General features: G+C 41.8%; 1 protein-coding gene across 1 annotated transcript; it reads left to right on the top strand.

The window, feature by feature from the left end:
• Window positions 1–68: 68 nt before the first annotated feature.
• Window positions 69–13,250, top strand: znf318 (zinc finger protein 318). The gene is given in 12 exon segments (XM_027002538.2): window positions 69–407; window positions 410–514; window positions 765–880; window positions 1,948–2,524; window positions 2,733–4,083; window positions 4,188–4,291; window positions 4,859–4,958; window positions 5,069–5,364; window positions 7,974–8,138; window positions 8,291–8,381; window positions 9,000–9,118; window positions 9,472–13,250. Coding segments are annotated over 12 exon segments (5,310 nt in total). The 5' UTR covers window positions 69–239; the 3' UTR covers window positions 11,590–13,250.
• Window positions 13,251–13,537: the final 287 nt, after the last annotated feature.

Here is a 13,537-nt window from a genome sequence, read left to right as displayed (position 1 = left end):
ATTCTCAGTATTTGATTGGTCCCCCTTGACACCACGCAATTTCCTGTTTAGCTAGCCGAATGGCGGTGCAGGAAGCAGTTTTAATGTTTCCTCATCTGCAATGAGTGTTGTGTCTATTATAAAGTTTTGTATAGGGCGAATTTTGAATTCAAACTACTTATATGCAAAACATAATCATACCCTAGATCGTTTATCTTAGGGAGCTGGAACAGGTTTGAACAAAACAACAGGCACGCATAATGTATCGCGGTGGTAGGCCGCATCGAGGAGCGTATCCTCCACCGTCTCGCGGTTTTGGTCCCCGCGGTCCGCCTCCTGGACCCGGACACTCTTTTCCTCGCGCTCCTTACCGTGATGATCACGGGCGAGGTAGGAACGGTTATCCCCATGGCTACCATGGACAACCCAGAAACAGCATCGGCGGTCGCCACCCAGAAGGCGATATTCATCACCTAGAAGAGAGCTGGGTGAAGAATATAGGGGTGATGGGCCTCCCCCTCGAGACTACAGTCATGTAGGCTAAGTGGATTATTGAAAATTCCTGAACCAATGAATGTCGTAGGATGGCTTATTGCCCAATGTATCAGAAATAATTTTATTTGTTCTTTAATAAATGCAAAGCTTGCATGCATTATATACTCAGATTTTCTTAACATGAAACCCATGAATGAAGAATAATCCATCACTGAGAATAATTATTTTGTATTGTTTAGTATTTTTGGAAATTTGTCTTTCTGATGTTTGTTTTGGCCTTTTTCCTACAGAGATATACCCCTTCACCCCCTCGTGGTGGTCTCCCGCTTGATCACAGTCTTGTTATAACTGTGGGCAATGAGCTGACAAGTTTGCCTGAGAGAGGAGCAGAGATTCCCTATGCTAGGTAAAGACCTTTTCTCATTTAGTAGTCTTGTACAATTCTGGGCAAGCATCAGGGTAGCCCCGGCGAAAATTATGCAACATACGTAATTGGATTTTGATAATTTTGGGGTCTACATACATGTATGGAAACAAATTAGTAGTCAGAGAGTGCATGGAAAACTATATTTCCACACTTCTTCCGGTGTGTATATGTCAGTTTGCTAGTCATTTTATAATTATGTCAGTGAGGTTGTACAAACTTCTGTATTAAGTAAGGTGCAGCCACTTGCTGCTTTCACTCAAAAACATCCCTTATAGTCTGTAAATGAAAAGAGAGAGAAGTGTGCAAAACATATCCCTTGGATAGGCACTTTATAACCTGGGAATAGCTATGTTACAATAAGAGTTTAAACCACTGGCATACTAAGTCAAAATATAAATGGGGGTGGTGGCAACTAAAGGAATGCAAGTTGCCTGCTAAAGGAAAGATACTGTACTGCTGTGGGAGCATTCTGAGCTCCTGGTGTTACAATGTTATTTGTTGCCCTATGATTTTTATAGGTCAAGCAACAATTTCTCCAATTATTTGTTGTTTTGTGAAATCAGGTCATTTAACCATTTCAAACTATTGTAGTGTCTGATGTAATATTAAATGCTTTCATCTTTAATATTAAATAAAAAAAATTTAAATTGATAAAAACAAAACAAAAAAAAACAAAACAAAAAAAAATCCTGCACTGATGGAACTCTCTCAAAGATGATGTTATAAATGGGCAGGAGTCTTTGGTGTTGTGTTGTAGCACACCTAGAAGGGTTTGGCAGCACTGGTCAGAGAAGGGCTGGGCTGGTCCGATCTGTAACCTGTAACTGTTAACAAACACCTCTGTTGACTTGTTGACATGCATGGAATTTCACCATTGGTCTCATTCTTAATACCACTGTCCCATAGCCAACCTCCAGAGATCTTAAGGCATCCCTTCCTATGTTTTTTGATTACAAGACAGCACAACTGGTATGGTATGAAAATTTGAATACTTACAGATCTTGGTGTGAGTGCCTAAACTTAAAAGTATTTTGTTTCCGTCACAGAGACTATTCCCCACGCCGGTTGAGTTATGAAGGCCCCGATGACCGCGGGTCAAGGAAGCGCAGTCCTAGCTGTGGCAGGAGCAGAGGTCTGAGCCGCAGTCCAGACAAGATGCGCGGCAAGAGCCGACCACGCAGCCGCAGCCGCGGTCGCACCGTGAGCCGCAGCAGGGCACTCAGCCGTGGACGCAGCAAGAGCAGACCCCGGAGCTGCAGCCGGAGCCGGAGCTGCAGCAGGGCGCGGAGCAGGGCGAGGAGCAGGGCGAGAAGCAGGGCGAGGAGCAAGAGCCACCTGCGCAGCCCAAGTCGCAGCAGAAGTCGCAGCAGGGGGCGGAGTCGTGGGAGGAGCCTGGGGAGGGGCCGGGGGAGGAGCTGCAGCCGCAGTGGCAGTAGTAGCAGCAGCAGTAGTAGCAGTGGCAGCAGCAGTAGCACTGCTGGCAGGAGGCGGAACGAAGACTTCAGTGAGCTCGAGATGGCCCGGCGGCGCAAAGAACTGGAAGACATGCTGGCAATGCCCACTAAATCTATTCTGAAGAAGAGAGTAGACTCCTCAGAGACCGATTCTCCCATGATAACGCAGGTAGGTTTTGCTTTATGTTTAAGCAATGGAATCACTGAAGTTGCAGTAGACTGTTGGGTCAAGCTTATTTAGGCAGTCATCATATTGTATTTATAGAGAAAGCATTCAGAATGTATGCTTTTCTCATGTGTCATAGCTGGGATGCTGTCTTGCATTCTTCTGCCTATGATTGGTTCTTATTTAAACGCTTACACTTAATGTGTTTCAGAATAGTGATTCTCCACAAGGAAACCCTGGCAGGGGCCTTTTGCAGGAGGCTGAACATGTATTCAGTGCGATGACCAAAAACATGGACCCGGACATGTTGGCATCAGTGCTTGCACAGAGTTCCAACGCCAGTGTTATTGAAGAGCTCATAAGCAGACTCCAGCCTGCCAAAGAGAGTGATCATGACTTTCCGCTTCCTCCTGAACGGGGCAGCCAGGAGAACGCAGACTTCAGCCAGCTTTTCAGTGTCATGGCAGAGGCGGTGGCCCCACCGCTAGACAAAAAGAAAAACTTTCTAGACATTGAAGATGAGGAGAAGTTTCTCTATGGGGACGAAGAGGAGGAGGACAAATTTCCAGCTAAGGGGTTGCCTAAAACGGGACAGAGCAGCTCGTTGGATGCCTATGGAGAAACCAGAGAAGACTGTGCACTTTATCATGAAGCAAAACCGGTAATAAATCAGCATCATGATGTGCAGAGTCAGGAATATGGAGTGTCGACTTGTATTCATGGACATTCTGTGGAAGATGGGGCCAGCCATTCAAAAAGAGAGGGTAAGCATCGAGACAGCCACAGTAGTTCACCTCCACCTGAAAAGATTCTTAAGGAGGAACTTGAGCATTACCCACCTGGAGTTGGGCCTAACGACGCTAAAGTTAGAGAGGAGGTGGAGGAGTATGAGAAGATACAGGACCTCCTGAAGACTATTGGCCTCGACCTGGGCATGGCCGAGATCAGCAAGATGGCCGCCAGGACCCAAGAGCGCCTCCACGGCAAGAACCCCGCCAAGAAACCACCGGCACGCCACCAGTTGGACAGGAGACACAGGAGTCGCAGCAGGAGCTCAGGCAGCACCAGCAATAGCAGCAGGAGCTCGAGCAGGAGCAGCGGCCGCAGTCGGGAGAGCAGCCGTGAGCGCACGTCCAGTCGCAGCAAGAGGAAGTCGGTTCCGACGGAGAGGCGACCGTCACAGTCCGACACGCAGAGCCTGAGAGAGGGTCGGCCCGCCGATGAAGGGCACTGGCCTAATGCAGCTCCTAAGCCTCCCGATGTCATCAGTCCTGGGACTAATCCTTTCTCCACTCACTCCCTCCCAAGCCGTCAGATCCCTTCCTACCCGCAGCCGCCTCACCCGCATGGGGTTATACCTCCTAACTACCATCCTTCTGGCTATGACCCGTATGGCAACTATATGCCATACATGCCCCAAGGATGGCCCATGTACCCACCTCCAAGCATGTCTATGCCATCACAGAGTCCCATGGATGAATATAACTCTGCTGCCATAGAGCGACCCTACCTTAAAGTTATTGATACAGGAGGAAACGAAGGACAAGAGATGGATAAAAAAGGTGAACAACTGTATAGCTTTTTGACCTTCCGTAGTTAAATGACAATCAAAAAGTTTTAGCTGTGCATGCTGTGAATCTACTGGATGTTCTGTCTCTCTCCGTAGGATCAAAGGTGGACCCTTTACTCAGCCTGACGTCTAAAGCCTGTAGCAGTGGCAATCAGAGGAGAGTTACTGAGGAAAGGAATACTGCTAGCCAAAAACAAAAGGTAATTACTGGATCTAGATTTCACTGGCTAAACTTGAGTTAGTGCTGATTGTGTTTTTGTTGCTGTTTTTTATTCTTTTTTTTTTACGTTATTTTGAATGCTGTGTATATTTTTGTACTTTAGGAAGTGGCATTGTTCAGTTTTCCAGTCACAGCTTAGGCCTAGTGTTGCCATGGTAAATTTGTTTGTTTGTTTGTTATGACTGCCTGTATAGCTGCCTTCACATTTGACGTTTTTATTTTATTTTATTCACATTTGACGTTACAATTTGTAAAAAAAGAAAAAAAAAAGAAGCACAATGAGGGAAGGGTTGACATTGCTTTAGATAGCAGAGCTTTAAAACATTTTATTCTTAATCCCAATGGTATGCCTTCATTCCCAAAGCCCCAGAAATGTGTGTTTCAGCGTACATTTGTACTTCACTGCTAATAGTCCTTAAACAAAACATGTAGGCAGCTACTCCAGTAAGCCATTACTCCATAGCTTCAATGCAACAAATCTAATGTTGGCTTACGCCAAATTGTCACTCCTCCTGTTTAAGTCCTAAATATGGTTCTGAATGGCTAGGTCATCGAAGAGCTTGAGAAACTGAAGAAAGACAAAGAAACGCGACTGAAAAAGAAAGATAGTCTAATAAAGGAGCTGGAGACGTTGCGTAAGCAACAAGGTATTTTTTCCCTCCACTTAGAGTAATGCCATGCTTATATTAATTGTGATGGAGGTAATTGGTAGAGGCCCTTTTGATTATGATTTTTGTTTCATCGCTCGATACTTCAGGGGAGCTTCTGAGAAAGAAGCGAAGGGAGAAAGATGGACACAAGGACCCCATCCTTGTGGAGCTCGGTCGACTTCAGGAGGACGTGATGGCCCAGATTTCCAGGCTGCGCGCTGAACACGAGGCAGCTGAAAAGAAGCACGAAGAACTGGTGAAGGTTGCGTCAATCTTGGGGCTGGACCCCAAAAACCTCAGGGGCTCGGGAGACCACGAGCACCCACCTCCTCACAGCAAGTCTAAGGATATGGCCAGAAGTCCAGAGAAGTCTAAAGGTTCTTCCAGCGTCCCTGCCAATAAGGTAGAATTCCTTATGCTGCTACAGGATAGGCCCAGAGGACAAGTCCCCTTGTAAATCCCATCCATTATATAACTGGTACATTTAATTAGTGGGGACAGATGTTTGTAAATTAACCTCACGTTTTATGTCTTATGATTAGTGACAAGTAACGTAACATGTTAGGAAGAATTGCAGTCCTCTGAGAAGCTTCTATAAACTACACAGAAGTAAGGCACAAGAAAAGAAGTAGAAACATTAAAGTACTACACAGGAATGCACACTTTACAAACACTTAGCAATATATGCAGTATGCTTTTATAAATGGTATCAACATATTGATTAATTTTCTTCAGCCTGTTTTGAAATTGTAAATATTTTGCATTTGTTGCTCCAGTAACAATTTCAAAATTCTAGTTGTTACTTGAGTAATAATTCCAGATGTCTGGGAGTATATTTTGCAGCAAAAAGTAGAGAGCACTACAGTTGACTGTTCATATTTGTTGCATGTCACAAGTGGTACATGAGGTTATTTGTGCAAGTTGTCCAGTAAAGCCTTTAAAAGTATTGTGCAGGGAATCGAAGGTGTGCGCCACTGCTCCCGACTACAGAGGGAACATCGACGCTTCTCAGATTACCTAAAGGCGCAATGGCCACCTTCTATTTCAGAATTAGAATTTGTATACGAATTAGACTAGATAGCTGCATTGCCTTTATAGGCAGGGAATAGGATGGTGTCCTCTGCATAGACACGTTATTTCAGCAAGACTACAATGTTTCAACCCAAGCTTTATACTATGACTATATTAACTGATGCCTTTCACCCTTCCTTTGCTGAGTTTGTGAATTTTATAAATTAGTATTACAGTGTTGTCTTTTTTTACAGTCCCACTTTATTCTTCTACATTTACGCGAGTGTGTAAAAAGCAGCCATGCATGGCTCCGGTACAGCCTTATCTTGCTTCTGGAAAGATTTTCTCTTGCTTGCTTCCTGTTCATGTCAGCTAACAATAAGCACATGTAAGAAAAGCAAAGAGAAAGTATGTTATGAATGCCTTGACAAACAAAAACAAAACCCTTTTATCGAATCTATCGAAGGTAAAAGAAACGTTCGAGGTTTCGAGCATGAATGCACGTAGCACGCTTGAGAACATCTGGCTCAAATGCAATCACATTTTCTGGTTGACATGAGCATTGCAAATCAGGAAGAGCATGTCAGCTCACTAATATTTACAGTACATTTTTGAGTTGAAATACAGATCCATGTCTCTTTAAATATTCACTAGAAATTAAACATAGCCGTTTTCATTTTTTATGAAGGTGACAACAGCTAGATTAATTTGTCTTCTGAAAAGACGCTATAGTCACATAGATGTTAGTCACTTTTGTTGACATGATAATTTATGAAGACTTCAGTGTATTGTGCAGGGACTCTCATGTCATTGCCCCCAACAGCAGAGGGAGTATTGACATCTAATTGTTCAAGGTAACCTAAATTTCCTGGTCTGGGTTTGGAATGTGTATACTAATCATTGCAAACTGACTAAAGTAAATGGCTAAATAGTTCAAGTGCACTAGTAATTACTGTAATATTGCAGCGCTAAAGGTTTTCATTATCCAGTGCGTCCAGTATATTTCGGGTGATGGCAAATAAAGCTGAAGAGGAAACCCTAATAGGGGAAGACTAATACATTACATCCATCCAACATTAACATAACAGGTGTTTGACAATTGGTGAACTTATGTTCCAAGTAATTTCCTTAAAGTACTCTAGTCAATTTGAGTAGTTAGAAAGATTCTTACTGAAAGTATATGTGATTCTGACACGAATGGTTCCCATCTGAGTAATGTTCTTGTCAAGTTCAAGTTCAAGTTTGGTTTATTCGTCACATACATAGTCATACACAGTATAACTCGCAGTGAAATGGTGGCAGCAAAGCTTTTACTGTTGATCTTGAAGAACTGAGTAACACTGGATATTACACGGGATATTACACGGGATATTACACGGGATATTACACTGGATATTACACGGGATATTAATATTAGAATGCTCGTATCATAGCCATTCAGCATAAATTAAGAGGTAGTGTCTATTAGCTACACTGCTGATGACTGTGCTGTGTGGACAGTAATTTATATTTGGAGTAAGTGTTTAGAATTCATTTGATGATTTCTGGGAGCTTTGTAAACTAAATATGTTGTCGGCACTTTCATTGACAAAAAAAACGTAAAAAAAAAAAAAAAAGGGGGGTGTGGGGGCATAAAATAGAAGTGACTGCCAGGATCTGCTTATTACTACTGATAAATGCATTTTCATTTGGCTTGTATTTGAAAGTCTTCCAATTTAAAACCAATAGACAGTTAGTCAAAAGAGAAATTAGTAAGTCTGTGGCTAACTCCCTCGCAACTGGAGCACAGATGGCCTAAATTTCAAAGGTAAGACTTCTTTGTCAAACTTCAATAATTGGGAATCAGGATTGACTTTTTTTCATAATTTATTACTCCTTACATGAAATTTCTTTTTCAAATTCAGGTGCCTCCATATATGTATGTCTTGTTGCTGCTCTGCTTTCATTTGGTGTCATTACTTTTTTACTGATGTATTGTTTGTCCTCCCTGAATTGGACTAGGGCTCCAAGTCCTCTGCAGCACCAGCATGTGGCCACGCCTCCAACATCTCGGCTGAGCTATTTGAGTACTATGACGCGGGAAACCACTGGTGCAAAAACTGCAACGTTACTAGTGGTTCCATGTTTGATTTTTTCACACACTTGCACAGCAAAACACACAGGAAGGTATGTGCGCAGTCTGACAGAGGTGTATCTCACTCGTTGGCTTTATTGAATTTTTATTGTTTTTCTCATGCAGTTTTAGTTGAGTCTTCATGTCTTGTTTTAAATAAATGTTCTTTGTAAAATTAGTCACCTATCCTGCATTTGGTTTAAAGACTCTAGATCCCTATGACAGACCTTGGGCAACAAAATCTGACAGTGAGAAAAAACGGCCTACAGGTGAACCGATTTCTAAGCCAGCAAAAGGTAAAAGCTTTTTAATTGACATAGCAACAAGCTACTATAACTAAGGGCTGTAGAAGCAGAAAATTTAAGTGGTTAGATAACTGCGCACCTAAATGCATGCACGCACACATGAACACAGACAAACACATACACATATAATGAATGAAACAGAAGGGTAATAAAAATTACACAATTTTTCCAAAGAAACAAGATGATGTGGACAGAGGTCCTTCATCGGTCCATTTTGTGTGTATAACATATCAAGGACCTCTGTCTGAAATGTCCTGTTTCTTTGGCTCTGAGTTCATTGGAAACCTTGTATACTGCACTGAAACCATGTATACTAAATTTTTGAAGTCTTCACAGTGCACTGCAGTTACTCCCTGGAGAATACATATGTAGCTGTATATAGATATGTACAATTACTTTTTGAGCTAATCAAGTTTTCTAAATATATGCAATAAAGATGCAGTGAATTTTCAGACTTTGTAAGGGGGAAAAAAATGTAGGTTTACTGGAATAAATTTTGACACATTGTATTTCTCTCATCACAGGAACAAGGAAAGGGTAATTCATCATTTTAATTTGTGTCTTTATGGGTATGTTCTTTCAGGTTTGTTGTGCTTCTTTCTCTTGCAGGCTCTGAGTTTTTGATTCCTGTGAAGGGCTTTTTCTGCCAGTTGTGTGGAGAATTTTTCGGCGATCCTATTTGCGCAGAGGCCCATGTCACGTGCCATGCACATAATGAGAGATACAAGGTCATTTAAGCAATACTTCTCAAAAATGCTTCATTATGGGTTTTTTGGTGGTAGACCTAGACAACCGCATTTTCTGAAAGTTTTACAGAAGATATTGCCATGTTTTCCTCATAAAAGGCTTAAATCAAACTTCAAATGCAACATTTTAAGATTGTCTGGTTTTGACACAAATGTTTAATAGCCATAAAAGCCCAAAGTTGAGTTTTGTGTTTTGATCATGGCAAACGAGGCATTGTTACATGTGTTCCATACATTATACATATTGTTCTAATATAACTGGTAATGTGGCACTCTGATTGTGAGACTCAAATAATGTGTGTTTTCTTATCATTGCTCTCTTATTTCTTCAATAGAAACAGTTGCGTGAGAATCCTCTCTATGAGCAAAGGAGGAAATTGGATCGGCAGGCAGGCATGGAGAGCGAAAGGAAGCAGGCTGAGCACAAACGGAAGCGTGAAGATGATGACTCCCAGGATGAGCTGAAAAGGTCCAGGTCCAGCAAAGACGAGGGGAAAAAGCCCAAGTGCAGAGATGGAGAGGAGGACAGAGCTAAGCACAGCAAGCTAGAGGAACAAAAAGCAAAGTGTATCAAAGACGAAGAAAATAAACCCAAACACAAGAAGGACGAGGATCAGCATATGAAATTCAGGAGGGATGAAGATAAACAAAGATTCAAGAAGGAGGAAGATGAGCGGACCAAATTCAGGAAGGAGGACGAGGAGAAGAGCCGGCACAGGAAAGAAGAGGAAGAGAGGTACAGGCGAGGGAAGGAGGAGGAGGAGCGATATAGAGGGGAAGAAGAGAGATTTAGATACAGGGATGAAAATAGGTACAAGTACAGGGAGGATGACGACAGGTACAGATACAGGAAGGAAGAGGACAGGTTCAGGTATGGGAGAGAAGACGAAAAGAAGTACAGATATGGGCGTGAGGTTGAGGAAGACAGGAGACCAAAGTACAGAGAGGAAGAGGGGGTAAAGTGGCCAAAGTCGAAATGGGAGGATGAGGATGAGGAAGACGAAAGGTCCCGATATGGGAAAAAGGAAGATAAAAGTGAGAAAGACAAGGCTGCTCGGCGCAAAGATGAAAGAGAGAGTTCTAAGAGTTCTGCTAAAGATGTCAAAATGGAGCCGGAGAAACCCAGCGAGCCTCCGAAGGTTCTGTGTGGGCCAAGTCCGGCTATGCTTGCAAAGCTTCGTAAAAAGAATGAAGAGGCTACTTCCCGTCCTGCCTTTGGTAAATTCAGCTGGAAAAAGCCCGAAAAGACTGCACTGGAGAAGGAAGCAGAAAGAATTGCTGCACAGTTTATAAAAGAAGATGAAGAAAGTGCTACAGATAGCACAGCACAAGGGGCAAGCAAAGACTCTGAGGACCAGGATGCTTTTGCCAAGTCTGTGGCTGCCGCCAAGAGCATTGCCATCAAACTGTCTGGCAAGACGGTTATTCCCCCATCCCATGAGTGGGTTGCATATAACCAAAATAAAATTCGCCCTAATTTACCTCCCCCTTCCACTTTTCTGAGGAAGACCAGTGTTGGACTGCAGAACAAACCATCTCCTCTGAACACATTCCCCTCTGCTGGATCCACCACTGCAGCAAGCAGCAAATCTCCTGGACCAGTGACTAAAAACCAACCGCAGAAAGCGGTGTTGACGGCCGATCTGATCTCCAAAGCATTTGGGGGTGAAGAGGTGCAACTAAAAATTAGTGATAAATCCTCAAACACTACACCTGCTTCAAGCTCCTCACCACCAAGCTCTGTGCCACCTGCAGCATCCGCAGTGAAGGAGGTTAAGAGTATCCCACCACAATCTCCTGTCGAATGCATAGTGAGTCTCGAGTCTGACGTGGCTGCTCCTGGAGTTCCAGAGGAGGAGCAGAAGCTAACGGTAGTGGTCCGCCCACCTCCTCAACTCCATACCAACGCAAATGACTTGTTTTCAAAGTCAGAAAAGCCTAAAACGAGCCTTGCTGCTGCGAAAGCAAAAGACTTGTTTGACATTTTCTACAGTGACAGCAGCACCATGGTTGGCTCCAGTGTTTCCAGTACTGGCAGTAAAGGAAGTGCAATGTTTCGAGGTATAGATTCAACAAAGGATCAACCCCATAAGACTAAAGACCCAGCTGAGGTCATAGGATCAAAGCATGAAGAACAGTCTAAGGATACAGAAGCAAAACCTCAAGCACCAACTATGGACAAAGGCACCGTGGGCAAGGAACACTCACTTAAAGTCTCAAAAAATAAAGAGAACAGTGAGAGTATGGAATTGAATGAATCGGGCAATCTTGACTGTGAGGCCAATTTGGAAATTTTGGAGAACATTGGGATTATAGAAACAAGTGATGACCAGGGCAGAGAAAACCCTCTGGACACTGCGGAGGCTATGACTGTTTCATTCTCACCCCCACCAGGTTCCTTCACAGAGCACCTGAACTTGGATACATTTGAGTTCAATTTCGAGTCTTTGTAAAGGACCTTCAGACAGGTCCTCTGAAAGTTTCAGTAAGGTTTGATTTAGTAAAATTTTAATTTGCTTTATTCAGTCCAGATGTTTCATGTTGTTTCTTAACCTTTTGGCAGGTAATGCCAGTGAAATGATGGGCTGACAAGCACTCATTCTGAAGTTAAGAAGGAGATTCACCTGAAAGAATGAGCACTTTCCCGTCAAGTAATGAATCATTAATACACGTAAAATGTTAAAACAGTACCATTTTATGTACATGGTTTTGAACTCCCTGCTTTGTCCTTGCTTTATTTGCAGCTGAAACGATTCCTTTTTTAAAAACGAAAGGTAATTAAAAATATTACTTTGTATAATGTGTTTAAGTTCAGTTTAAGTTTTGTCTAAATCCATTCCTTTCATTTGTCTCTCACACTTAAGTAAATAAAAGATATCTTAATACAGGAGCCAGAGATAGAAGCTCAGAAGAGAAAAAAAGGTGTGGAGGTCATGCTGCGGAGACAGAATATCTTGGAATACATTTGTTCTAACAAGTTCAGCATATGATGTTTTCTCTTCACAGCTCTTTCCTACATAAGGCGGCAGATCTGCATACTGTATTTTCATGTCTTGGATATCCATGCTTGCTTTTTTATCCCATAAAAAAGAGAGAACTCTGTATTATTCTCCAAATATTGTCAGTTTCAATTTGAAAATATTGTTCTGTAGTTGCTGGTGTACAAGGTCTAGTTGAAATAAATATCAGTGGCTGCCTTTTTGTGGGTTTATTTCCCCAATTAAAATGCATGTTTGAAATGGGCTGTACAAAATGTCCTGTTTTTGTATATTTTAGAATGTGTTTACTGTATTGGTCTTGTAAACACAAATTTTTCATTTATCTGCTCTGATGCACTTGGTTCAATTATGAACTTCTTTATCTGATGAGTTAAGTCAGGTGTGTTGGGCAAGAGCAGTATGTGACTCAAGCAGAGGAAGGTGCTGTACTGCAGAACTGGAGAACACTGGTCATGAAAATGAGTCATTTCTGCTGCCAGTGGTGGATAATAACTCGTGTTTTAGTTAAGCATCCGCAGTGCATAATAACTGCATGCATTAATTATGAGGTTATGAGTTATTACAGCACTGTAAGCAACTCAGTCATGTAATTTAAGAAAATATTCTAAAATGTTTTATTTTAAATATTATACTCAATTTCTATTTTGTAGTCTTAAATTTACTTCTCCTTGAGTCATTCTCACCACTTTATTTATTCAAACTCAGCTATGAACACTTTAAATGTATTTTGTCATGCAGTTCAATTTTTTACATGCAAACATTAGAACTGTGCTAAATTTTATTTCCACAGAACATTTTGACAGATTCTTCACAGTTGCAATCTTATTTTTATGATTTACTGGTTTTGAAAGTGACTTCGTATAAGAGCTTGATTTCCTAACAGTAAATGTTCCAGTAACACCAAGAACTGTTGAATACAAGACCCCAAGCTTTTAATTTCTCTATAAGCCTTTCATTGAGGAAGAAGACTGTTCTGTGGCCAGAAAGGTAAGTATATACAAGTTGTAGTGTGAAATTGCCAAGATAAAGAAAAAAGTAAATAGTCTGCTTTTATACATTTGGGTCATAGGTATGTAAATAACAGGTTGTTATGCTACTCTAGTTGTTTTGAAAAATAATGGTCATCAGTTGAATTTATTTCTTAAACATTACTACCAAATGCCACTGTTTTCTGTTTGTGGAATAAAATCTGTTTTAGATTACTTGCAACCTCGTCTTGGTTTGCATCGTGCTACATAAAAATGTAGGTCTAATTTGAATGCACATCACTGTAAGTGCACGAGTGTACCACTAGAGGGTGCTAGATTATGTCTACAGCATCTTAGATGAGGCAGTGATCTTGGCGCATAACAATCTCAAATCCACCACAGATATGGTATGATAGATAAGATATATATGCAAG

This window comes from Electrophorus electricus, chromosome 11 (genome assembly GCF_013358815.1).
Source record: "Electrophorus electricus isolate fEleEle1 chromosome 11, fEleEle1.pri, whole genome shotgun sequence".
In the NCBI taxonomy this organism is placed as follows: Eukaryota; Metazoa; Chordata; class Actinopteri; order Gymnotiformes; family Gymnotidae; genus Electrophorus; species Electrophorus electricus.
This window is presented reverse-complemented; position numbering and strand designations above follow the sequence as displayed.